Source organism: Heterodontus francisci, chromosome 38 (genome assembly GCF_036365525.1).
Source record: "Heterodontus francisci isolate sHetFra1 chromosome 38, sHetFra1.hap1, whole genome shotgun sequence".
NCBI classification, from domain to species: Eukaryota; Metazoa; Chordata; class Chondrichthyes; order Heterodontiformes; family Heterodontidae; genus Heterodontus; species Heterodontus francisci.
Window position 1 is genome coordinate 27,340,369 of NC_090408.1, and position 27,935 is coordinate 27,368,303.

The 27,935-nt window shown below is 43.4% G+C and overlaps 2 protein-coding genes across 5 annotated transcripts in view; one reads left to right on the plus strand and one right to left on the minus strand.

The window, feature by feature from the left end:
* fgf7 (fibroblast growth factor 7) overlaps window positions 1–10,050 on the plus strand; it is a 61,535-nt gene extending 51,485 nt beyond the window's left edge. The window contains exons 2-3 of the mRNA XM_068017947.1: window positions 6,350–6,453; window positions 9,856–10,050. Coding sequence (XP_067874048.1) covers window positions 6,350–6,453; window positions 9,856–10,050 — 299 coding nt within the window. The remainder of the gene's footprint in view (window positions 1–6,349; window positions 6,454–9,855) is intronic.
* The window catches only part of LOC137352461 (protein FAM227B-like), a 221,295-nt gene that overhangs the window by 106,275 nt on the left and 87,085 nt on the right, over window positions 1–27,935 (minus strand). The gene's annotated exons all lie outside the window — the stretch shown is intronic.

The window sequence follows — 27,935 nt, forward strand, 5'->3', positions numbered from 1 at the left end:
CCCCATAAGCCTGCAAGATATCTGCGGTCCTCTAATTCTGGCCTCTTGTGCATCCCTGATTTTAATCACTTCATCAATCATGGCGGCACCTCCAGTTGCCTAGGCCCCAAGCTCTGGAATACCCTCCCTACACCTCTCCACCTCGTTTTCCTTCTTTAAGACACTACTAAAAAATAAATCAAGCTTTTGGACATCTGACTTCATATCTCCATTTGTAGCTCGGTGTCATACCAGGGATTGGCAGCGTGTTCGTACATGGACACCAGTGTACGTAGTAAAAAATTTTGAGGTCTGTGACTGGTAATTTCAGGGATGAGAAATTTCCCATTGGCTTCTTCTTTCCGAGCAGACAGATCTTGAAAAAAAATTGCAACTGTCAGTTTCACAGCTGACAGGTGCTGAGAGCAGGTCGAACAGTAGCTTCCAAACTGTGGACAGATTCATGGTTTTCCGGCAGGTTCTGTTTCTTTTAAAGCCCGCTGGAAAACCACGAATCTGTCCAATGTTCGGAAGCTGTTATTCGACCTGCTCTCAGCACCTGTCAGCTGTGAAACTGACAGTTGCAATTTTTTTTTCAAGTTGGCTAACCAGGACACTGCTCTGCTGACAGTTCCCACCCTCTGCAACAGTCGGGGGTGCGGGAACAGAGGGACAGAGAGAAAGAGGGAGGGACACAGAGAGGGACAAGAGAGAGGGGGGAGATGGATAGAGAGAGAGAGATACACACAGTGGGCAGAAAGAGAGAGAGGGGGGAGAAAGAGACAGACAGAGGGGGAAGAATAAGAGAGGGAAGAAAGAGAGGGGAGAAAGAGAGAGCGGGGGAGAGTGGAGAGAGAGAGAGAGAGAGACAGAGGGGGAACAAAGAGAGGGGGATAGAGAGACAGAGGGGGATAGTGGGGGGACAGAGAGTGGGGGGACAGAGAAGGAGGGAGGATGGGTGGGACAGAGAGAGGGGGGGATGACACAGAGATGGGGGGAACGATGCAGAAAGGGGGAACACAGAGAGGGGGGACACAGAGCGGGAGGGGGAGAGAGAGAGACAGAGGGAAAGAAACACAAACACACACACACATAGAGGAGGGAGAGAGATCAAGATCACTCCTGACAGATGGACATCTATCCGAAATACTCCGCATCACTACAAGAAGTGTGTGGGCAGACATTGACTACTTGTGCAAGCAAAAAATGCTAGGTATCTCACTAAATCAATGTCCAACACAGTGATGAGAAAGATAGTCAATAAATTAGTCTTCTCATTTAAAGCTTCTGCACAAAAATGCAAATTTGTTGTTGTTTTGATTAATACTAAGATAAATGATTAATGCCTTTGTCTTTCCAAAATTGTCTCACTGGCCCCCTATGTAAGACAAAAATTGTAATGTGCCCCCCCCCACTCACCACCATGAGAAAAGGTTGGACACCCCTGCTCCAAACCTTTAACCTAGCAGCTAGGTTATTTTAAAACATGAGTTTAAGGCTTGGGATTATGTTAGCTCATTTTAAAACAGCAAGGGTCGCTTAGGGAATGTCTTGATTTCTATGCTCTGACACACATTACTTTCACTTAGGCCACAAGCTCAGCGACATGTTGAAAGTTGCCATACTTTTACTTTTATGTAAATGTCGCAATTCCGCTGCTATCCATTTGGAATCACATTGTGCCAGAACTTGTATTGATGGGGAAACAGGCAAGAAAATCCAAGGAAGTCAGCACTGTAAGTTCCTCATGAATACACGAGTACATTGTAATGGGGGTCTGTGATAGTGGCAAAAATAGGATGCTGCTGACCCACATACAATAGTTACTAAATATAATGTAATGGATAGCTTTAATAAACTTTAAACTATGACCTGTCTATGATTCTCAACAAAATCCATGCTGAATTTACAGTTTTATAAATTGTTGGAGAAGACATAGTAAAAATGTATTATGTTTCAATTACATGTTAGAAACAGTCATTAACTAATTTTTCTTTGCTGCGAATTGGATTAAAGGACAAGTTTTACTAGTATGTCAAAGATCAGTAACTGCAATGTGCATAATTTACTATCCAGTTTGAGGGCAGATAACCTGAGTGGCCAATGTCATTTGAAAGTTGTCTGTATCATAGAATCATAGAAGGTGTATGGCACAGAAAGAGGTTACTTGGCTCATCATGCCTAAGCTGGCCGAGAAACAATCCACCCATTCTAATCCCACTTTCCAGCATTTGGTCCGTAGCTCTGCAGATTACGGCACTTAAGGTGCAAATCCAGACTTTTTTTGAATGAGTTGAGGGTTTCTGCCTCAACAACCCTTTCAGACAGTGAATTTCAGACCCCCACCACCCTCTGGGTGAAAAAACATTTCCTCATCTCCCCTGTAATCGTTCTACCAAGCACTTTAAATCTATGTCCCTTAGTCACTGACCTCTCTGCTAAGGTAAACAGGCCCTTCACCTCCACTGTATCCAGGCTCCTCAAAATTTTGTATATTTCAATCAGATCTCCCCTCAGCCTTCTCTATTCCAAGGAGAACAACCCCAGCCTATCCAATCTTTCCTCGTAGCTGCATTTTTCCAGTCCCGGCAACATCCTCGTAAATCTCCTCTGTACCCTCTCTAGTGCAATTACATCATTTCTGTAATGAGTTGACCAGAACTGCACACAGTACTCAAGTTGTGGCTTAACCAATGATTTATACAGTTCCAGCATGATCTCCCTGCTCTTGTATTCTGTACCTCAGCTAATAAAGAAAAGGATTCCATATGCCTTCTTAACCCCCTTATCGACCTGTCCTGCTACCTTCAGGGATCTGTGGACATTTACTCCAAGGTCCCTCACTTCCTCTACACCTCTCAGTATTTTCCCATTAATCGTGTATTCATAGAAACATATAATTACATTACTTAAAAATGCACCTTTGCTAACAGGTAAGAGATTTGGCTTGGACATAAATTGTTTAGTTTGGAGTGCAATCTTACAGATACTTTTTTAAAATTTTATTTTAGAGATACAGCACTGAAACAGGCCCTTCGGCCCACCGAGTATCAACCACCCATTTATACTAATCCTACATTAATCCCATATTCCTACCACATTCCCATCTTCCCTCAATTCCCCTACCACCTACCTATACTAGGGGCAATTTACAATGGCCAATTTACCTATCAACCTGCAAGTCTTTGGCTGTGGGAGAAAACCGGAGCACCCGGCCGAAACCCACGCAGTCACAGGGAGAACTTGCAAACTCCACACAGGCAGTACCCAGAGTCGAACCCGGGTCGCTGGAGCTGTGAGGCTGCGGTGCTAACCACTGCGCCACTGTGCCTAAACATTTTGAAAATGAATAATACACGCAGTAGCAACCGCTTAACTTATTGCAGAAAAGTTTTTTGTTAATACTTGTTATAGCTGAATCAGAATCGACAGTGATAGACTGAGATATAGACAGAAGTGAACTTAAGAGAATCGCTTTCTTGGTGGAACTGAAGGGTGCTCTTTATTTGTAATTGTATCTATCTAATTTTGTCACTAACTTTGCTGAGCAAATGACATTTTGTCCATGGTTTTTTCTGTTGTTTCTGTACTTTAGAATCCAGGACCTAGTTTAACAGCCTGTCAAGATGAATAAACTAGTCTTGGCTATCTCCTGTTAATCTCTCTGTTCCTTCCTGTCCCACTCTGCTTTTTTGTTTACATGACTCTTCTAAAGTACCATCTACTCCATCCTATAAAATTGTCCTGATTTGGAGATCACTGCCCTTTTGTTAGCTGCCCTGTCTTCAGACACATATTACAAGCAGGTGGAGAAGTTGCACAAACATTGACCATCTCGGGTTAAATTGTCTTGTGAGGACAGTAGTGTGAGAAATGGTCCATCTTCTTATTTCTCATTTTTTCTACTGCCTCACCTCAATAACCATAATAACAATCCTCTCCTTGAGTTTCATGGTTTATTGGATGACTTTGCATTCCTGACACAGTGTGAATCCACAGAGGTCATCCGATAAGGTCCATCTACCGCCCCGTGACATGGTGTAGCTAGCTCTATTCTGTCAACAAAAGTAATTTGCATTGGCATTACATACTATTTTGCTTGCTAGCTAGCTAATAGAGTTGTGATGCTCTCCATTGAGGTTTGCATGCTTAGCTACTTTATAGGGAGAAATGCATTTTACATCGGACTGTGCTTTGATGGCATTAGATTGGATAAATACACTTTATATGCAGAATTAATTGGCCTATGTCCCAGGCTGAGTTAATAATTTTGTTAAATCTCCATGGTGCAACATGTCAGTGCCTATCCCTGTGTCATATTTTGTATAATAATGCTCCGATGAAGCACTGGGACATTTTATTACGTTAAAGACATATACATATAAGTTATTGTTGTATGATAACAGAACAAGGGGATTCAGGCTTAAACATGAAAAAGCAAATTCTTGACTCTACATGAAGGTAAGTTTAAAAACTAAAAATTTGGTTCATGGCTTCCATTGGTCCCTTTAAGGTTAGGCCACAGAAGCACTGACCAATAAACTGAACGGAGAATGCCCGGCACATGCTCCATTCGGTTTCTGACCAGTTTTGGAGTGTGGTCGTCAACAGGAATTAGGCCCCTCGTTAGCATATGCAAGGGGCCTAACAACAAGAGGCTGTATAAGATCGCTGCCAGGATCTCTGAATATCATCCAGACCAATATAGCATTGGACGTATTTCAGATACCCTTGGAGTGCTGGATATAGCCCCAAACTATTAAACCCTTTTGTCCCTATTTTTTATTCCAAGAAACAGGTGAAACAGAGAAAGACTCTGAAAAGAAAGACTGAAAAAAATCAATCAGTCATTTTATGCAGGACATGGATTGGCAATGCATTGTATTAGACATGGATTTGAATCAAATGCAGATTAGTAGGTTGAATTTTCTCTCTCTTTCAAGCATGTTTAAAACAGACAGCTGTCCATAATTTGGCAATCTCATTACAAAAGGTGACAAAGGTGAATGGTCATGTAAATGGAACATTTGCACAGGTGCACAAAAGGTCCTTTTCTGAAGTTGGGTTAAGGTATGTGGAAGAGTAGAAGGGATGTGAGCTCTTCCATTAGCCCATACCATATCTAGTCTGGGAGAATTTGATTCTAACACTAGCTGCCATAGTTGAAAAAATCTTCCCGTTTCCAACACCATTGACATGAAGTTGATAATCGTGTTAAGAATAGCATGCTAAAATTTTACCAAAAGAATTTGACAGTTACGATCTCAGTAATAATAAAAAATAGAAAAGCACTGAACAAAATCAAACTTAATCACTTATGATTATAGTAGTTGATACGGAATAATATTAACTCAAGGGTTACTAAAATTTAACACCTTACCCATTGATCCTTTAACAGTAATGATATTACATATTTTAAGTATGACAAGCTGCAGTATATATAAAATGCAGCCCACATAGCCAGAGTGCTGTTTTTAATTCATATTCATATCCTGATTTATAAAAAAAATCTGCATTGATTCTACAGTAGAATTTACACTCATACTGGACTCAAATGAATTATGAGAAATGTCAAATTAATATTCTAATGTCATTTTAAATAATGAAACTTTTGAAGTAATCTTGTTTTCAGTTAATTAAGAGTGTATCATTAAAAAAATTTAAAACCCACATTTCAGCCCATAGGCTGACCTATAGATCATTTATTTCATAGTTTGCAAAGTGTATTCTTTAAATGAATGCACTGGATTACATTTTAATAGCAATCACAACACATCCTTCACAATCACAACTCAAATTATTCCACTAATTTATTTCTGTAATTCACAATATGTATTTTCTGAGTAAGATGAATCACAATATTTACAACATGGGTGTGTTTCATCTAGGGTACCAACATTTTAGTTTTTTTAAAAAGTGCGGTTGCCTGCACCATGTCCATAACACATCATTATTTCTGGTTATACTAGGTGAAGCTGCTACATTTCCATGGAACTTTATGTGACACGGTCAGGTCAGAGGTGTCTACAGATCATAAGATATGCTTATTAGCGTTCTTCGAGAACAAAATGTAGAAGGCTTATGGTTCAAACTATATTTTATCGACCATACTACAAATATATAGTCCAGAAACAAATGTGGATATATAGGCCATAATTATGTTTTGCTCTGGAAATAAAAAATCTGCCACACATATGTGGAATTGTGTCTGTTGATGGTTTTTTAAGATATCTTAGCCACGTAATAACTTTCAACCAAAACCTACAAGCTGACACTGATTAACAGTAACTAGAATTGTCTTTTTTCAATAATTAATAATTTAAAGTGATATGTGTGAATTGGTTAAAGATGGCATTGTAATCTGTTACAGGTGTTCTGGAAATCAGAACTGTGGCCGTTGGAGTGGTTGCGATCAGAGGTGTAGAAAGCGACTATTTCTTAGCAATGAGCAAATCTGGAAAATTATATAGCAAGGTAAGCCCTTACACAGAACATCGTGCTTATTTAGTTTCAGATATACAACATGTTAATGATTCTTCGGCATTAAATTTCTTGGAATTCCTAAAGATAGTATTATTAGGGACAAACTGGAAAGCATCCAAGTTTACTGATAATACAAAGTTAGGTGGGAAAGTAAGCTGTGTGGATAATGCAAAGAGGCTGCAAAGAGATATAGAAAGGTTAAGTTAGTGGGCAAGAACATGGGCAGATGGAATATAATGTGTGCAAGTGTTAATTATACACTTTGAAAGGAAAAATTCAGAAAAGCGGAATTTTTTTAAATGGTGAGAGACTGGGAAATGTTGGTTTAGTTTAGTTTAGTTTAGAGATACAGCACTGAAACAGGCCCTTCGGCCCACCGAATCTGTGCCGACCATCAACCACCCATTTATACTAATCCTACATTAATTCCAAAATCCTACCACATCCCAATGTCCCTATATTTCCCTACCACCTACCTATACTAGGGGCAATTTATAATGGCCAATTTACCTATCAACCTGCAAGTCTTTGGCATGTGGGAGGAAACCGGAGCACCCAGAGAAAACCCACGCAGACACAGGGAGAACTTGCAAACTCCACACAGGCAGTACCCAGAATTGAACCCGGGTCGCTGGAGCTGTGAGGCTGCGGTGCTAACCACTGCGCCACTGTGCCGTATTCAGATGGAACACACTCCTTGTACACGAATCACAAAAGGTTAACATGCAGGTACTGCAAACAATTAGGAGAGCAAATTGTATGTTAGCCTTTATTACAAAGGGATTGGCAAATAAGTGTAAAGAATTCTTGTTACAATTATATAGGGCCTTGGTGAGATCATGGGCTGAACTTTTGGGCCCCGCCAACAGTGGGAACTGAGGTGGATGGGGCCCGAAAATTACGAGGCCAACGCGGGTTTGGGGCCTGGCAAGGCCACCCCTCTCCCTGCCCCCATTAGGAAGGCAGGCAATTAGACCAGTTTTCTGACGCGACAGGGACAGATCAACTGCCTGGAGGCAGCGCCCAGCAGCAGGCTGGCTTGCCTGTGCTCCAGGTAGGCCTACAGGCACTCCCTGCCTGCCTGGGTGGGGATACAGCTACAAACTGTCCTGTAGAGGGGCTCCCTCCCACCCGGGGCTCCCTCCCACCCCCTCCCACCAAAATGTGGTGGACTGACTGCTTTTTGTATTTTTTTTATTAAAGTTTTTAAAAATTGACTGAAAGGGTGCCTTCTTGCTGAAGCACTCTCCCAGTTACTTGCTTTGTACTGCAGCTGGGGTGCTTCTCTAAAGCTGGATGGCCTCTTCAGCTGTTTTACCAGTAAAACTGGTCAGAGTACACAGAGTACACTCCGACCAGTTCTGTCTTAAAATGGCAATTGGAGTTCTATGCATATCATAGGTCCCCAATTTGGATATTTAAAGAGGCCTATTGGCAGAAACAGGTGGCTGTTTTGGCCACACATTGGTAGGCCCTTGTAATAATGAGGGCAGCAAGAGCTTTGGTGTTAACTGGTGGTAAGTTAATTGACTTCCTTTTGAGGCTGTTATCCTCAAAAGGGGCAATTTTCATAAATTTAAATCAGTGACTGTTAGCCTTAGAATTCCTTACGCTTTGAATGACACTTCACACCATGCACCAAGGAGAAAGATAAAACCTGCCTATTAATTGAAGAACCATTTAGGATGTCTGTCTCTTTTAATTTTTTCCAACCAGAATCACATTACCTTTTTCCAGATTTCCATTCCATATATGAGGCATTTCTTTTGCGTTCCAGCATGAACATCTTTAATTAATTTTGACCGGAGGAGACAAGACACAATGCAGCTAATTGAGAATGGTACAGGAATCCAAATGTTTTTGTACACATAAACAACTTAACAGATGCTGACTAGGTTATTGATAATAATCTTTACATAATTCAGTAAAGAGGTAAGTATGCCAACATAGGTTTTAGACAACAAATTCAAAATGAGGAATCCAGTCACTAAGGAAGAAGATGGGAAATTTAGTTTGTGGTTAACTAATTAGAGGGAGAAATTCATTCGCATAGTGCCGCTACCAGTGGTACTATGAAGATCTACATTGATTCCCCAGGGGCAAGCAGTGCTGCGGCCACTACATGTTCTTCATTGATATCACTGAAGAACACCACAAGGGCTGTGCATGTAGCGACCTGCAGCACTGCTTGCCCCAGGGAATTGACACAAGTCTGCGCAGCTAAGTGAACAAATTTCTCCCCCTTAATCTTTTGATCAAAGAATACTAAAATCTAATAAATCTATTATTTTTCTCATTTATTGCCCTGTTACTTATATCAAGAGTAATATTCAGAAAATTGTGTGTGATTTAAGAGGAAACAGATCATGTGTTCTGAAGATCTAGTGCAAAGGCAAGTATAGTCCTGAAACACTTCAATCTCTCTTAGCAACCAAACTAAACAATGTTTGGTGAAAGTATGAGGATTACACTGTGTATCTGGTCCACAGATGTCTTTCTGGTATAACATGCTTCAAACTGTTGTTTAGTGCTGTTGCGCAGTGACCCTGATCTTGGCTCGGGGAGCTGTTCAATGTTTGAAAAAAAAGTCATCAAACACAGGTTGCTTCTGTGTATACAAACCATCTAGTAAGTTCTTTTACTTTTTTACATCATGGCAACCATTTGATTAATTTCATTCTGGACTTATACACAGCAGGGAAGAAAGACAGTATTACAATTGCTTTTGCTAGTTGGAAAAATAGAGATTACAATTGCAACGATTGTGTACGTTGTCTAAACAATGCACTAACCTCATGGTGGGGGTGACCAAAGCATGTAAACTCCTCCTTTCATTCATATCTAATCATCATGAGAGGCCTATGGTTTCCTTGTGGTGCGTGGAGGAATATTACTGCTCCTCCTGGACCCACAAAGGAAAGGAAAACCCTTAACTTTTTCCAGCATCTTAAGGTGCTGAACCTCTTCTATCCCAGGTTGGCCTGTGGGAAAGTTGTACAGGCTTCCCCACATGGAACCGAGTTAAAATTTCAGTTGGATCCCAATTACATCATTGGGACCTGCCATGCATATGTAAAGAAAGATCCCACTAGCTTTGGGTGGGTGTCCTTGCGGGTTGCTCAGGAGAGCAGGTTGAAACAGCGGGATCCTGCCAGCTTCAAGGCAGGTGAGTAAATCAGGGGATTTTAACTGCCTACCTGCCAGATTTCCAATACACAGGTAGGGTCAAAATCACCCCCAGAATTTAGCTGGAGATACTTGTATTATCAAAGTAATGGAAAAAATACATGATTGAAGGATAACTTGTGAATATTTATCATCAATTGTAAATAATGCCAGCTAATTTTTCTGCAATAATAAGTTACACTTTTTTTTTTTACAATGTTTTCACAGAAAACCTGCAATGAAGACTGCAATTTTAGAGAGCTTATAGAGGAAAATAATTACAATACGTACGCTTCAGCAAAGTGGACACATAATGGGCAGCAAATGTTTGTTGCCTTGAACCAGAAAGGAGTAACCATTAGAGGCAAAAGGACAAAGAAAGAAAGTAAATCATCTCATTTCCTTCCTATGGCGGTATCGTAATGAAGCAGACACTATAAAGAACATTAGTTCCACTAATAAAAGATGTTCCATCTCTGCACATGTATCACTGAAACCCTAACCACACAAGCTAAAATACTACTGACATCTGGAACAAGCTGGGCTTGCGCTTTGCTATAAAAACATACCTATAATTTTGCACGACTGTATTCTATGCAACCCAATGTCACAACAGATGTAAAAGGTGAAGTGTGTAAATTTATTCCTAAACTTCTATCTAAGAAACATTTTAATGAAAGTAGTATGACTGATCATCTAATCAAATGTGTAAAGAGATGCAAGTAGCTTGTAAATAGAATCTTTTCTTCATATTTTGGAGTATAATGGTACTTCATGCTTAAATAGTACTATACATGTTTTCTAGATAATCGTTGTTACATTACGACACCTTGCATTCAAACTGATACATTCATTCCTTGAGAAAGCACTGTGGACTATTGTTGAATTAAATATCATATAATATATGAATCTAGTGATGAATGTGTAGCTTTCCATACAGCATTTCATTTTTGTAATTCAGTATTTTTAAAGAGAAAAACTGTAGTTACATGTAGTATTTTTGATTTTCACAAAAATGGAGTGTTTAAATATCTCGTGAGCAATCACTGATTTTGCCATGTTGTAAATGACTTGTGAAAATAATGATTCTACAGTATCAGCAGTGCTGTTCAGCTCAATAAAAGTTAATGCTTTGTACAAGGATTTTACAAGATCATTTTATTTTAAACTTGTGAAATATATGGATCAGAACACTAGTATTAGATTCTCTACATAAAGGAACTACAGAGCCATTTGACATTTGGAAAACAAAATACAACATGTTTTAAATTAAAACAACTGGCTTGGATTTAAAATAAAATGCAATTGTTCTTTGTGGTATATGAATGAGCATTCAAACCATTGTTCAACCTAGTTTGATCTCACAGACTATTTTCTTTTTTCATTTTTGTTAAGGTCTTACAGCATTTCTTTAGGTAAGAGCAGAAGGAATCAATTCCCACTAGGCAATGATCTGCTCATAAGACCGGGAATCTGATCCTGGTGAACCATGATAAACTGCTGCCTATCTATGGGTTTATCAAGTTTCCAACAAAAATAATACTTGTTCAAAAGGTTTAAACACACTAATTCCTTCTGAAAGATGTGAGCTACATAGCACCTTCAACACACACTGCTGAATGGCAAGTCTAATCCTACAAGTAATGAAAGTATCTGTTCACATACACTCATGATTGAGATGGTGATCAGAGAGAGCAATGCGCTCTTTAAGGGGGTGCATTGCATTCCATCCCGTCTGACACATGCTGAATACTGAGTTGCATTGGAAAGCTGCCATACTGCAGAGGCATCTGCTTGCCTAGGCTAGCTCTCAGGATCTCTTGTGTCTCCCACAGGTGAAGACTTTGACCCAAGGAAACCTTCTCCCTCCCCACCACCGGCCCAAGAGGACCATCAAACCTCTGACGAAGCACTATCACTCCTTACAAGTGCACCATCCACCACCACAGATACACTCACTTTGATGGGTCCTCCCACAAGTTTAGATAAGGGTGGCACTGGGTGAGCAACACGACACACAAGAGGAGATGCCAGAGGCAGAGACAGCTGTGAGCAGTTCCCTTCAGAGGAGAGAGGAAAAACAAAGCCCTGCTCAGTTGAGCGCAGATGCAAGGCCTCAGGTGTCACTAGAAAAGGAGGCGCTACCTAGACCAGCAGCAGCAGATGTGCTCCCACGTCAAAGTTCCCTGAGACAGTGTGGGGTCATTGGCTGAAAATGGAGGAGTCCATTCAGCTCATGTGTGCCACAATGACTCAGGGCTCTGAGCGCATGAGCTCCACCATTGACAGAATGGCCAACCTCATGGATAGCCATATGCAGCAGCACTTGGAGTGCATACAAGAACTGTGCACTGACGTCCACAGGATACATACCACACTATGTAGCCTGGAGTGGTCAGCGGTGATGGCGGCACATAGATGTTTGGAGGGATGCTAGTTGCGTCCCAGTTGGTGCTCCGCTCCAGCTAGAGGGCCAGCCAAGGGCTGAGGATGTCACTGAGGAGGCTGAGGTGCCACCGCTCATGGAGCATCATTATCATCTACGGCCTCCTTCACCACTCTGACAGAGGGAGTATCTGTGCAGCAGGGCCAAGTGACGGAGAGTGCCTCTGCAATGATGCAGGGGCAGCAGCTTCTGAAGAGGCCCCCATGGGCACCTCCAAGCCGAGGACAACTGCCACGTGTATCTGAACCGTAAGCCGAGACAAGTGAGTAGGCTCCTCCGAGGTCACAAGGGGAGCACGCATAGAAGTGGCCGAGAGTGGAGGTCACCATGTCGCGAGGAGCAGCACTCAGTGGGTCACTGGGTTGTCTTCTTCCTGTAACGGTGCATTCTTTTCCTTTCTGAGCAGCATGTAAATAATGAAACTTGAAGCCACCCTTGTGAGACTCCTTTTGCTGATGGTGAGAAAAGAGGTATGAGGTGGTGAAGGAGATCAAGGGTTCCTCAACAGTGACAGCAAAATGTTTGGGCAGATGTTCATCTTTCATTGGTGGTAAGAGTTTACATGTTCCAGGCTGCATCCTCAGTGGAAGTGGAAGCACAGGCAGCTTGCAGTGAGTTCCATACCAGGCCGCACATCCTAGGTCAGAGGGGCTCAGTTGAAATGTTCCTGAATAAGAAGATCACTGACATTCATGGCATCCTGATGAGACCTTTGAGACCCGTGCTGTGCCCAGCCACTTCCCTGTACAGCCAGAACACACCAGTGTTCTGCATGCTCCCCCTCTGCCTTCTCTTCCTCCTCCTCTGATGAGCTGTATCCTTCCAGGTCTTCACCGTCCTCCAGGTCACACCTCTCTGGAAGGCCATTTTATGGAGAGCACAGCAGACCATCACAATGAGTCTGACCCTTGCAGCAGTGGAGCAGGGCCCCACCCGATCAATCCAGGCACCAGAACAGCATCTTCAGAAGCTTAATGTGGTGGTCTGGTGAGCAGATGGCTTTGGTTGTATTATCTCCGTGCCCCTGTCTGGAGCTGTCTTAGAGGGGTGGGTAGCCATCTCCTCAAGGGATATCTGATGTCCCCTAGAATCCATCCACAGAATTTGGGGGTTGGAGTGAAGATCTGCAACAGCCTGGACTGGTAGAGGATGAAGGAGTCGTGGCAGCTGCCAGGAAAGCAAGTACGCACACTAAGGAAGCTGTTGTTGTGGTTGCAGACCAGCTGAATGTTGAAGGAGTGAAAGCCCTCCCTGTTGATGAATCTGATTGGGCGATCGCTGGGTGCCTTAATGGCGACAGGGTGCAATTGATGATGCCCTGCACCTGGGGAAGTCCAGTGATGGTGGCGAAATCCAATGCCCTCTGTGCCTGGGAGGCCCCATTTGTCTGGAATGGAAGGATCTATCCAGCTCCGACAAATAGGACATCAGTGACCTGCGACATGCATTGGTGTGCTGTCACAAAGGTCCACACCTGATCCTTGGAAGGAGCCAGAAGTGAAGATGTTCAAGGCCACAGTGACTTGAATGGTTACTGGCAGGGAATGGCGAGCTGGTTACTGGCAGGGAATGGCGAGCACTGCTATGAGGTATGAAGTCTTCAGTGACGAGGGCACAGTTGTCTGTGACCATCTGCCTGGAGAGTAGCACACTCCTGAGGCACTGGTTCTCGGTCATCTCCAGGTAGCTCCGTCTATGCCAGTAGATCCTATGCTGAGGGTACGGCTTCCGTGTCCTTCCTGCCACTTGTCCCTCTCTCCCCTGCCCTCCTGATGCCTGGCACACTGCACTTCCTATGGAGAATGTTGCTCCTCATTGCCACTGGGTCTAAAATCTGTGCCCCCATTTCCAGCTGTTGTCTTCCTTGTGCTCAGGTGGCCTCCTAATTGTTCTTGGCAGCCTTTCCCTCTGCTCTTATGCCCCCATAATGCAGGAGGGTGATGACTCCCTGCAGTGCCCAATCACTGTCCCTTCAACCTGTGCTGACCCGATGTCACCTGCCTCCCAATGGCTGAGTCACCCTCTGTGCTATTCACCCTTTCATGGGCCCAGCTAATTCCCTGGGTTGGCCATGACTGCCTTCCCACTCTGTGCCCATCTCCATTCAGCTGCTCTGCCCCAGAAAACACTTGCAGCCCGTGTGTCCCTGTGAAAATCATAATATCCCCCTTTATGAGCTCTTACTGAGTCTTCAACCTACTTAATTGGCCTTAATCATGGATCGGACAGACTCAAGGGCCTGCCCTCCACCCGCCCTGGTGAAAATGGCTGGCGCCAGGAACAGCGGCTGGAAATCAGTAGGCTGGCCGGCGCCGGTATTTTCGACCGCCACCCGCCTCCATTCTGCCCTGGCGGGACCTGAACATTCAGCCCCTTGATTCTGACCCAACCTGGCTATATAACTACCTTTCTTTGTCCCAGTATCTCTCAGTCATTAATAGCTCCTTTGCACAGTAGCATCCCATCACCCTTTCAATAGTGCAAATATCAGTTGCCTCCAAAAGTCAGTCCTTGACCTCTTGGTTCTCCAGTCACATTATGACAGGGGATGGGAGCTGGCCCCCTCATTTGATTAGGAGTTAGATGCCTAATACACTGTACAATCTACTTTTTTGCTGGCTCCCAAAGCCTTTGAACTGTCTCACTTGAATTGGCATGGTTGTTGGATTCAAGCCTCTGCAAGCAAAGACACAGGAGCAGATTCAGTCCATTCATTGCCTGCTAGCTCACTGAATGCTTTCATGTCTAGTTAGCACCATATAGTATGTTTTGTATAATTATCCCTGATCTTACTATTTTTAGTTGGGGCAATGATACCCTGTAGTGGTGTCTTCTGTTTAAGCAATGACAGCTGATAATTTAACAGATGCGTGATTAACCTCATTAACTAATGATAATTGCCAAAAGAGACCTTGGACACTTAATAAACTGAGCAATCAACGAAAATGAACAAAGCCAGCTCAGTGTTTCTAGTATTTTCTGTTTTTGTTTCAGATTTCCAGCATCTGCAGTATTGATATTGTGCTCTTTGTTCAAGAAAATAGAACAGTTGAATGCAAGTAAAAGGACATTGTGCCTAAGCTGTATGGTGTTCTGGTCAGATAGCACTGCATTCAATTCTGGGTTGTCAGGACACCAGGAAGACATTCAAGTGTTGGAGACAGTGCAGAGAAGAGCCACAGGGTGACCCCAGATATCAAGAATTTGTGTTATGAGGGACGTGTTGGAGAAACTTGACCTTTCTAACCTGGAAAGGAGGAATCTGAGAAGTGATGTTGTAGATGTACATAAGATGTAATGGAATGGTAAACCCAGATTATTACTTTAAGTCAAATAGCAAGAGTGTGACCAGACTGGTATCTGGAACTTTATACAAAGAATAATCACAAATATGGATACATTTTCAGGAAGAATAGCAGTGACAAAACCTCTCAAATCTTTTAAGAAACAACTGGATGCTGAAATGGGGGGTGGGGTTTGGTGGGGGGGGGGACTTTAAGATCTGTCGGAATGGATGAATTAAGATGGGCCCAATTTCCTTCTTCACCAGTACCAGTCTTGTGATCTTTACAAACTTGTGCGCATACTGGCTGTTGCATTTCCTGCATTACAACAATAACTACACTTCAAAATAAATGTATCTCATTGGCTGCAAAGCACTTTGAGACATCTGTGGTTGTGAAAGTTGCTATATAAATGCAAGTCTTTCTTTTTTCACAGACAGAGTGACACCTAGGGTGGAAAAGCTCTGCAGATTGTAATACGTGGTATAACTCTGCAAAGGTTTCCAATAAAAAGTACAGCCTTTGGTCCTGGGATAATTGGAGGTAGACTGCTTAGGTCTGTCGTCTGTACATTCCGGTGAGTGGGTGCGATATGCTTATGGTTACACCTGAGAAGCCTAACTCTTCTCTGATACCCCTTTTTCCTTCCTGTAAAATATAAGGGGGGGATGGGGATGTCAGCTCCACAGCCACATGCACTAAGGTAAGTGAACAAGTAGTAGAAACACGACAAAAAAGGCATGAAAACAATATAGACCCTTTTCTGTTTCTTCACATCACATCTCCTTTGCCTGACCCCATCAGCCCTTTTATTATCTGATCACTCCTATCACAGACCTTTCCTTTTGTTCTTTCCTCCCTTCCACCCAAATTTCCACATCTCTGTATGTGCCTGAAGCCTGTTTCATCTCTAACCTGTGCCAGTTCTAATTAAAGGTCCATGACATGGAACGTTAACTTTGTTTCTCTATCTACCTGACCTGGTGAGTATTTCCAGTATTTTCTGTTTTTATTTAATAAAGTAAAATGATTTATTTAAGAAATAAGGTTTCTCTAAAGTCTTCCACTATAACTTCTAAGCTCTTTAAATCCATTTCTACCTTTTAGATCGTAATATTGGATGTCTGTCTTGTACAGTTTTGATTAAGTCTCGGTGAAATTGAGACAGCAATGAAAGAAAATGGGGCGTATGACATTACTATGCTATTTCCACATCATTTAAATCCTTGCCAATTTAAATTGAGCATGTCTCCAGCAGAAGTGATGACGATGAATCAGGCAGGCAAAAAATAGGTGGGAATTCTTGCTGAATAGATATCTGTCCCATTTCCGATACTTCATGCCTAAAATCGGGCAATATAACTCAAAAACTCCAACCTCAAATGCTTTAGTCGCTTGTAAAATTTCACAGCATCATTGTTACCAACCTCAGAAACAGCATGAGAAACAAGTTCCACTTCTGTCCAATTAAGTTCACAAAAGAAAAGGTCAATGATTAATAACTGGGACTGCCAAAGTCAGGAACTCTAGTTTCCATACGAAGCTCTAGAAACTCCTCCTACCACCTGAAACTGCTGCCAAAACTACAGTTCATGAACTTTTACAAATGTGGCTGATTCTCGATTAGAATGCCTCCAGCTTAGAACTATGCTGCTCCACTGAAAGGGATGCCTGTTACTGCACAAATTAGCCCAAATAACCAAAATGCTATTTCCTTAAGCTCTCTCTGACCATCTGTTACACACAGCATCGACATAGTGAGTCAAAGTCCCATTGCTTCCTTCTCTGATTCAAAAATATCTTCAGGATTCCCCAAAATAACACCATGCTACTGCACTGACAATGATCATTGCTACGACAAAGGAATCCCCAACTGCTCCAGATGCCAGTCTGCATGTAATCCTTCCCAATCTTGCCCCCAATTGTTAATATATTCCAGCAGGGTTAAACATGCACATGAACATCTGTTCTCTGGAACCATTTCAGAATTCATCAGGAAAATTATTATAAGGAACTCTACCTCAACTACAGTCTAGTTACTAGTAATATGCAGTCAGCAAATTAAGAACATAATATAATAGGAACATGAGTAGGCCATTCGGCCCTTCGAGCCTACTGTGTTATTCAATACGATCATGGCTGATCTTCTCCCAACTCCACCTTCCTGCACTATCCCCATATTCCTTAATTCAATTAGTATCCAAATATCTATTCATCTCAGTCTTGAATATATTTGACAACTGAGCATCCACAGCCCTCTGGGGATAGAGAATTCCAAAGATCCACAACCCTTTAAGAAAAGAAATTTCTCCTTATCCCAGTTCTAAAAGGCCAATCCCTTATTCTGAGACTGTGATCCCTAGTTCTAGACTCCGCAGCCAGGGGAAACATCCTAGCATCAACTCTATCAAGCACTTTAAGAACTTTATATAAGCCCGTCGCCAAAGAAAAGCAGGCCGCACGCCAAAGAGCTGCCACGATTCCAAGCACGACGGCTCATTTAAATAGCCGGGCTTGGCTGCAAGCACCACCTCCCCCCCCACCCCGATCACGTGGAGGGGGCGAGCTATCCGTTCCCGGTTATGGCATAAGCTGCCTGTGCTCAAGCGCTGACGCCATTTTTAAAGGGCTGTTAGCCCTACCAGCAAATTTAAATATTTAAAGAGAGATTTAATGAAATTAAATAGATACATCTCTTTTGCCCCTCTCCCATCCCCCCAATAACAATTAAATTAATTATTTGCCCTTCCCCCAAAATACTTAACTTTACCATTTGACCTCCCTCCCCCACCCAAACTGCATAAACTTTAAACTACAACCTTTCCCACCATCCCCTACACCCATGACGTTAACCTGACCCCATTTCCCAACCACTGAGAAACTTGCCTCCTCCCCCCTCCCCACTAGTGTTGCGCCTCGTTTCCCCGGACGGCGATCCGAAGGCACAGGAGTGCTGGCCACCAGGCCGAAGATCACAGTGGGACATCAGGGTGCGATATATATTGATTTAAATTAATTGTTTTAATTGATTTAAATATTCAAATTATAGTCCCATCACCCAGTGGTGGGAAGGCCACCCACAGTACCTTGCCACTGCTGGGAAGATCGGCCAGACCCTGCTGGCCTTGAGGTCTGTGGCAGGACTTATCTGGGGCCATCTTCAGGCCCCTCCGCCACTTCAAGGGCTCCTTAAAATCCAGCCCTATGTTTCAATGAGATCACCTCTCATTCTTCTAAATTCTAGGAAATATCGAACTTAGTCTATGTAATCTCTCCCCTCAGGAAAATTCCCTCGTCCCAGAAATCAGTCCAGTTCACTTTTGTCGCACTCCCTCCAGGGCAAGTATAACCTTCCTTAGGTAAGGAGACCAAAATGGTCTCACCAAGGCCCTATACATTGTGGCAAGTGTGAGGAAGGGGTGTTAGGCTCCTCTCTCAGCCCTTTCCTGGTTTGGCCATAACAGGGTTTAACTTTTAAAACACAGTGCTTTTTTAGCTACCCCTCAGTGAGTCCTTGCTCACTGCTCTCGAATTGTAATTGTAAATGAATCAACCAGACAGGTTTTCTTAGGTTTAAACAAGAAAGGTGTAGGTTTATTAACCTTAAACTCTAACTCAGTTAAAACTACTAAAAATACGTGACGCAACCATGCTAGCATGCATACATGATAAACACACACACAAATAGACAGAGGAGGAGAAAGAATTAAAGGAGGAAGATTTGAACGAGTAGATGGAATTCGGTTACTGGTTTTGGGTTGGATAAAGACGATTGAAGTTAAGTCTTGCAGTTCTCATTGGGGCCCAGAGCACACTTTAACTTAAATAAAAGCAAAATACTGCGGATGCTGGAAATCTGAAATAAAAACAAGAAATGCTGGAACCACTCAGCAGGTCTGGCAGCATCTGTGAAAAGAGAAGCAGAGTTAACGTTTCGGGTCAGTGACCCTTCTTCGGAACTGACAAATATTACAAAGTCACAGGTTATAAGCAAGTGAGGTGGGGGTGGGGCAAGAGATAACAAAGGAGGTCTAGATTGGACAAGGCCACATAGCTGACCAAAAGGTCACGGAGCAAAGGCAAACAATATGTTAATGGTGTGTTGAAAGACAAAGCATTAGTACAGATTAGGTATTAATACACTGAATATTGAACAGCAGCAAGTGCAAACCTGAAAAAAAACAGTGGGTAAGCAAACTGAACAAACTAAGATGAAATGAAATAAATGCAAAAAAAAAAAAGATGGCACACTTTAACTTGTTTCACTGGTACCAGAAGGCTGCAGGGGTCTTCTGTCTTGAGGCTTAAGTTACTTCCGTGGATCCCTGTAACTTTGCATGAGAGAGAGAGACAGAGAGAGAGAGATACCTTGCTTCTCTTTGGTCTTCAAAAGCAGTCTGACTCAAAACTTTACTGTGAGCACAATTCAGTTATTTCCCAGGTTGGCCAGCAGGTTAGTGACTAGCTCTTTGTTTGAAATGGCAATGCCTGTGAAGTTTGTTGATTCTTCAAAGCTTACCAGACACACTCAGTTGCAGGGGGGGGGGGGGGGGGGAGCAGTGGAATGCTGGCTCTTACACAGATAATGACTCTCAATGTCTTTTGATCATCCCTATTGACAAAACCCATCTGGCTAATTGAATCAGGGAGCACTCCCATTGTCTCTCTAGGAAACTGTCTCTCAGAATGCAAATGTGCAACCATGTTTTCAGCCACTGCTCTATGGTCTCTTTTAAACAAGTTATGTTCAAGGTTCAGTAACAGTTCAAATAGTGTTCCATATGACGAAATTAATGTTTACATTTGGCAGCCGTGGCTTCCGTCACACAAAACATCTTCAATCTTATACTCCACTCCCTTTGTAATAAACTCTAACATAACATTTTCTTTCCTAATGCTTGTTGTGCCTGCATGTTAACTTTCTGTGATTCATGTAGGAGGTCACACAGGTTCCTCTGAATATCAACATTTCCCAGTCTCTCATCATTTAAAAACTATTCTGCTTTTCTATTTTGCCTTCCAAAGTGGATAAATTCACAGTGCCCCACATTATATTCCATCTGTCACATGTTCTTGCCCACTCACTTACCTTTCTATATTCCTTTGCAGCTTGTTTGTATCCCTCTCGCAGCTTACCTTCCCACCTAGCTTTGCATTGTCAGCAAACCTGGGTACATTACACTTGGTCCCCTCATTTAAGCCATTGATATAAATTGTAAATAGCTGAGAACCAAACACGGATCCTTGAGCTACCCCACTAGTTTCAGCCTGCCAACCCGAAAATGATCAGTTTATTCCGACTCTCTGTCTTCCATCCATTAACCGTCCATGCTAATATATTACCCCCAATCCCATGAGCCCTAATTTTGTGTAATGACCTCTGTTTTGCTTATGTGCAAGATATTATATCCATCTGAAAATACAACTGCATTCCAATAAATTTAATTCAGGCAAGAGGGTGGCATTAAGCAGGCCACTATGTATTTAAAATGGAAGCAATATTTAAAGTGGAAACAATATATATGTCTGAGACAGTGCAGTGAGCGGTTCATCCTCTGTTTCTATGGCAGCAGCAAAGGTTATAGCTGTGGCCTCCTGTTAATTCCTGTATGGCCAGATTTATCACCAATATCTGGAACGCTTGGAAAAATATGTATAAAAAGAATAAAACAAACACAACATAACATTGGCATGAGAACTGATTTGCTGATTGGTCCAGGAGGTTAACACAAGGACTGGGCTTTACTGACTGGAGCATGACTTGAACAGAGCGTGAAGGGGTCTTACAATGGGAATTTATTCTTCCTGCCAAAGTGAACAACTTGACATTTTCCCACATTATACTCCATCTGCCAGATTTTTACCCACTCACTCAACCTATCTATATCGATCTGCAACCTCCTTATGTCCTCTTCACAACATACTTTCCTACCTATCTTTGTGTCATCTGCAAATTTAGCTACCAAGCCATTGCTCCCCTCATCTAAGTCATTGATATAAATTATAAAAAGAACTGAAGTGGCAAGGAGGAACATATGTTCTGACAACACTGGGGTTTTGGTGTTGGGCAGCATGGGGTGTGAGGTGCAACAGGATAATGAGATCAGACAACCCCAGTGAACCAGTTCAGGGATGGATGGTTTAAAATTGGAGCAATGGAAGAGCTGCTGAGGCACCATTAGAAGTAGCTGTAGCTATAGTCGTGAAAGGTACTGCAATGGTGCCATTAGTTTTTTAAAAAATTGATTCATGGAATGTTGGCGTCGCTGGTTTGTTAGCAAATATTGCACATCCCTGCTTGTCCTTAAAATGATGGTGAGCTGCCTTCTTGAACTACTGCAGTCCATGGTATGCTCAGGACAAAGCCCCCAATCAAAATGGATGATTCGGATTGTGGTGGGAGCAACGCACTGTCAATTCAGTCCTGCTGCTCCACAGGTCGCATAACATTTTTTCTTTAAGATTTCCAAATCAAAGAAAGCAGCAGCCAAATTGAGTAATCTAGTAACACCTGAATGAGGTGAAGTAAACCAGATATATTTAAAGAGCAACAAATTAACTGTTTATTAAAAAGAACTAAAATTTTAAACCTTACTAAGATAAACCAATATCTAAAGACCTCATAACTTATTTAAAGAATCTAACTCCTGCATTCACATACATATACCCAAAATGACGGTAGTTTGGTGTTTAATTAGCTGCCCAAAAATTAGAAATAACAATAAAGTCTTTGCAGATTTACATTCCTGATGAAGTGGAATCTTCCAATGTGGAACTGTCCAAGGTTGCTTGAAGTCCTCGCGGCCGTCCGATGGGAAAAAAAAAACAAGTTCCTCAACCATAGGAAACCCAGCAGTTGGGGCGGCACAGTGGCGCTGGGGTTAGCACCGCAGCCTCACAGCTCCAGGGACCCGGGTTCAATTCTGGGTACTGCCTGTGTGGAGTTTGCAAGTTCTCCCTGTGACTGCGTGGGTTTTCGCCGGGTGCTCCAGTTTCCTCCCACCACCAAAGACTTGCAGTTGATAGGTAAATTAGCCATTGTAAATTGCCCCTAGTGTAGGTAGGGAATATGGGATTATTGCAGGGTTAGTATAAATGGGTGGTTCTTGGTCGGCACAGACTCGGTGGGCCGAAGGGCCTGTTTCAGTGCTGTTTCTCTATATAAGACTGAGGGAATTTGGACTGGAAGGAGTTAGGGGCAGCTTCCTTCATATTTTTATATTTATATTCACCTTATTTCAACACCATCTCTTTAGAAGTTATTGTGCTTTGCAGTGCTTGTGGATTTTTGCTTTACCCTCCTTTTCTGGTTCTTATTTGACAAGAACACTACTAGCTTCACAATTGTTACCCTAGGAACTTGAAGGTAGAACAACTCTAGTGTAACGTATGCTGCATGCACACTTTTAAGGTACTTTTGTACAGGGAGAGAACTGAACTGAGGTATATTGGGCCAAATTTTAAATTTGTGCAAGTGGATGGGTTTTGAATGAGTTAAAATCTCACCCATTGACTCCTTCACAATTGTAAAATATCTAGAGGTTGTGTATATTAAGCAAGAAATTTCCAGTCTGAAGAAGCAGGTGACAGATCTATCATATTTCAGAGAATGCAATGACTACCTTAACCAGAATAAAAATTGCCCCTAGTGTAGGTAGGTGGTAGGAGAATTGAGAGAAGGTGGGGATGTGAGAGGGAAAATGGGATTAAATGTAGGATTAGTATAAATGGGTGGTTGATGGTCAGCGCGGACTCGGTGCGCCGAAGGGTCTGTTTCAGTGCTGTATCTCTCTATGACTATGACAGATAGGCCTGAGGCACAAATTAAGTGACTGGCTTTTGTTTAACCCATCTACTCAGCCAACAGGTTTGCAGCATGACAGATCTGATACCAATAACTGCATGCCAGAAGAAGCTAGACCCAGAACCCCAACCAAATTACCCCAAAAAAGATACCAACTCAAAAAAACGGTAGCACAAGTGGGAAGAAGGCTAATGCTAAGACTGACAGACAGGTACAAGCATGCTCTTGTCATCAGAGAATCCAATGTTTGACACATGGACAGCATGTTATGTAAAGGTAATACACTATCCAATGCAGTTCAAAGTGCAAAGGTAAAAGATCTCAAGGACAGAGTGGACAACCTTACAAAAAGTGAGAAAACTGGAAATTGTTGCACTTCACATAGGTGCAAATGATATCATGAATAGGAAGTTGTACGCTTTACATGAGAAGTACAAAGACCTGGTCAATGCAATTAATAAAGGAGGAAGGGTGTGAATCTCAAGGCTACTGCTAGCAATGAGAAGTTTTTTTAAAGAGTACTCGTACATTTTATAGCCAAGGGGCAAGGATGCAAGGAAAAAGTAAGATCAACTAAACTGACAGACAGATCTCTAAAATAGTAGAATTTCAGTCCTATGCTCCATTAGAGACCTTGACATTGGGCTAAATTTCATGCAGAAGGCGGGACCCAATGCAGGGCCTGAAAGGCAAGGGGAACATCGCCTCGGTGGTTTTAGGGACCCCGGCTGCATTTCACAGCGCTTAGCTACCCAGCACTGGGGTCCCCATTCCTTTAAGGATGGGGGTCCCATCTTCAAGAGCTGCCAGCCAATCAGAGGGCTGGGAGCCCTCCATGGGCTACAGATTGCCCAAGCACAAGGGCCCCCTGAGCCCTCAGGGAGGCTGCCTGGTTCTTATGGACGGCCTCCCCATGTGGCGGGGCTCCCACCAGCCGCTGGTAAAATACTGGTGGTGGCGGAAAGAGGCCCTTAAGTGACCATTAATTGGCCACTAAGGGGTCACTGTTGGCTTCTGGGTGGAAAGGCCATCCTCGATCTTCCCTGCCACTGACAAAATTGAATTCCACCATCCCCCCGGGCTGATGAATCAGTATTTCTCCATGTTGAACATCAATTGGAAGAAGCATTGAGGGTAGCAAGGGCACAGGATGTACTCTAGGTGGGGGACTTCAATGTCTATCACTAAAAGTGTCTTGGCGAGCTTGCTGAGTCTTAAAGGACATAGCTGCTAGACTGGGTCTGCAGCAGGTGGTGAGGGAACCAACAAGTGGGAAAAACATACTTGACCTCGTCCTCACCAATCTATATTTCGCAGATGCATCTGTCCATGACAGTACTGGTCGGAGTGACAACCGCACAGTTCTTGTGGAGACTAAGTCCTGTCTTCACATTGAGGTACCCACCATCATGTTTAGTGGCACTACCACCGTGCTAAAGGGGATAGATTTTGAACAGATCTAACAACTCAAAACTGGGCATCCATGAGGTGCTGTGGGCCATCAGCAGCAGCAGAATTGTATTCAACCACAATCTATAACCTCATGGCCCAACATATTCCCCACTTCCCAACTCTACCATTACCATCAAACGGGGCACCAACCCTGGTTCAATGAAGTGTAGAAGGGATTCCAGGAGCAGCACCACACATACCTAAAAATGAGGTTTCAGCCTGGTGAGGCTACAACACAGGACAACTTGCACGCTAAACAGCGGAAACAGCATGCAATAGACAGGGGTAAGGGATCCCACAACCAACAGATCAGATCAAAGATCTGCAGTCCTGCCACATCCAGTCGTGAATGGTGGTGGACAATTAAACACTGATAGGTGGAGGAAGGGGAGCCCAGCACATCAGTACAAAAGATAAGGCTGAAGCATTTGCATCCATCTTCAGCCAGAAGTGCCGAGTGGATGATTCATCTCGGCCTCCTCCTCCTGAGGTCTCTAGCATCACAGATGTCAGTCTTCAGCCAATCTGATTCACTCCACGTGATATCAAGAAAAGACTGAAGGCACTGGATACTGCAAAGGCTGTGGGTCCTGACAACATTCCGGCAATAGTACTGAAGACTTGTGCTCCAGAACTAACCGCGCCCCGAGCCAAGCTGTTCAAGTACTGCTACAACACTGGCATCTACCCGGCAATGCGGAAAATTGCCCAGGTATGTCCTGTGCAGAAAAAGCAGGACAAATCCAACCCGGCCAATTACCACCCTATCAGTCTACTCCTGATCATAGGAAAGTGATGGAAGGGGCTGTCGACAGTGCTATCAAGTGGCACTTGCTCAGCAATAATCTGCTCACTGACGCTCAGTTTGAGTTCCACCAAGGCTACTTAGCTCCTGACCTCATTACAGCCTTGGTCCAAACAGGGCGGCACAGTGGCGCAGTGGTTAGCACCGCAGCCTCACAGCTCCAGCGACCCGGGTTCAATTCTGGGTACTGCCTGTGCGGAGTTTGCGAGTTCTCCCTGTGACCGTGTGGGTTTCCACCGGGTGCTCCAGTTTCCTCCCACAGCCAAAGACTTGCAGGTTGATAGGTAAATTGGCCATTATAAATTGCCCCTCGTGTCGGTAGGTGGTAAGAGAATGGTGGGGATGTGGTAGGGAATATGGGGTTAATGTAGGATTAGTATAAATGGATGGTTGTTGGTCGGCACAGACTCGGTGAGCCGAAGGGCCTGTTTCAGTGCTGTATCTCTAAATAAAATAAATGAACAAAACAGCTGAACTCCAGAGGTGAGGTGAGAGTGACTGCCCTTGACATTAAGGCAACATTTGATCGAGTATGGCATCAAGTAAAACTGGAGGCAACGGGTATCGGGGGAAAACTCTCCGCTGGTTGGAATCATACCTAGCACAAAGGAAGATGGTGTGGTTGTTGGAGGTCAATCATTTCAGTCCCAGAACATCACTGCAGGAGTTCCTCAGGGCAGTGTCCTAGGCTCAACCATCATCAGCTGCTTTATCAATGGCCTTCCCTCCATCATAAGGTCAGAAGTGAGGATGCTCGCTGATCATTGCGCCATTCTCGACTCCTCAGATACTGAAGCAGCCCATATACAAATGCAGCAAGACCTGGACAACATCCAGGCTTGGGCTGATAAGTGGCAACTAACATTCGCGCCACACAAGTGCCAGGCAATGACCATCTCAAACAACAGAGAATCTAACCATCTCCCATTGACATTCAATAGCATTACCAACGCTGAACCCCCCCACTAACAACAACCTGGGGGCACCATTGACCAGAAACTGAACTGAACCAGTCACATAAATGTTATGACTACAAGAGCAGGTCAAAGGCTGGGAATTCAGTGGCAATTAATTCACCTCCTGTCTCCCCAATGCCTGTCCACCATCTACAAGGCACAAGTCAGGTGTGTGATGGAATAATCTCCACTTGCCTGGATGGTTGCAGCTACAACAGTCAAGAAGGTCTACACCATCCAGGACAAAGCAATCCGCTTCATTGGCACCCCATCCACCACCTTAAACATTCACTCCCTCCACCATGGACGCACAGTGGCAGCAGTACCATCTACAGGATGCACTGCTGCAACTCACCAAGGCTCCTTTGACAGCACCTTCTAAACCCACAACCTCTACCACCCAGAAGGACAAGGGCAGCAGATGCATGGGAATACCACCACCTGCAAGTTCCCCTCCAAGCCACACACCATCCTGACTTGGAACTATATCGCCATTCCTTCATGGTCAATGGGACAAAATCCTGGAACTCCCTTCCTCACAGCACTGTTGGTTCTGCAGTGGTTCAAGAAGGCAGCTCACCATCACCTTCTCAAGGGCAATTAGGGATTGGCAATAAATGCTGGTTTAGCCAGCGACGCCCACATCCCAGATACGAATAGAAAAGGCAACGGGCACGCCACACCCCGCATTCCCTCGCTATTTTATAGCCCCTCCCCCACCCTGCCCATCATAGAGATATACAGCACGGAAACAAACCCTTCGGCCCAACCTGTCCATGCCGGCCATCAAGCATCTATCTATTCTAATTCTATTTTCCAGCATTTCAAGTGCTCATCTAAATGCTTCTTAAATGTTGTGAGGGTTCCTGCCTCTACTACCCCTTCAGGCAGTGTGTTCCAGATTCCAACCACCCTCTGGGTGAAAAAACCTTTCCTCAAATCCCCTCTCAACCTCCTGCCCTTTACCTTAAATCTATGCCCCCAGGTTATTGACACCTCCACTAAGGGAAAAAGTTTCTTCCTATCTACCCTATCTATGCCCCTCATAATTTTGTATACCTCAATCAGGTCCACCCTCAGCCTTCTCCCAAGGGGGCTGATATAATTCAGCCCATCATACGTATTTCAGAAATGTGGCTTGATGTAGATGACTGAGCAAAATGCCACCTCAAAAGTTATAAGTGACAGAAGGGAGGAAGTGTAGCCCTATTTCTTGAAGATAACCTAATTGTTCTGCTAAGAGGTGATATTGTCACCTCAACGACAAGAAATTCTATCTGGGTATAATTAATTCAAGTTGGCAGCTCTAATTTATTTTTTGTACTGCTTATACACTTCCCGGACAACAACCTTTTGGAAACAAGGATCTTTGGTCAGAAATTGTTATAGCATCTAGATCAGACCATGTTTGTGTTATAGGGGACTTCAACTTACCTTGTATAAAATGGACTGATAGTTTAGTTTAGTTTAGTTCAGAGATACAGCACTGAAACAGGCCCTTCGGCCCACCGAGTCTGTGCCGACCATCAACCACCCATTTATACTAATCCTACACTAATTC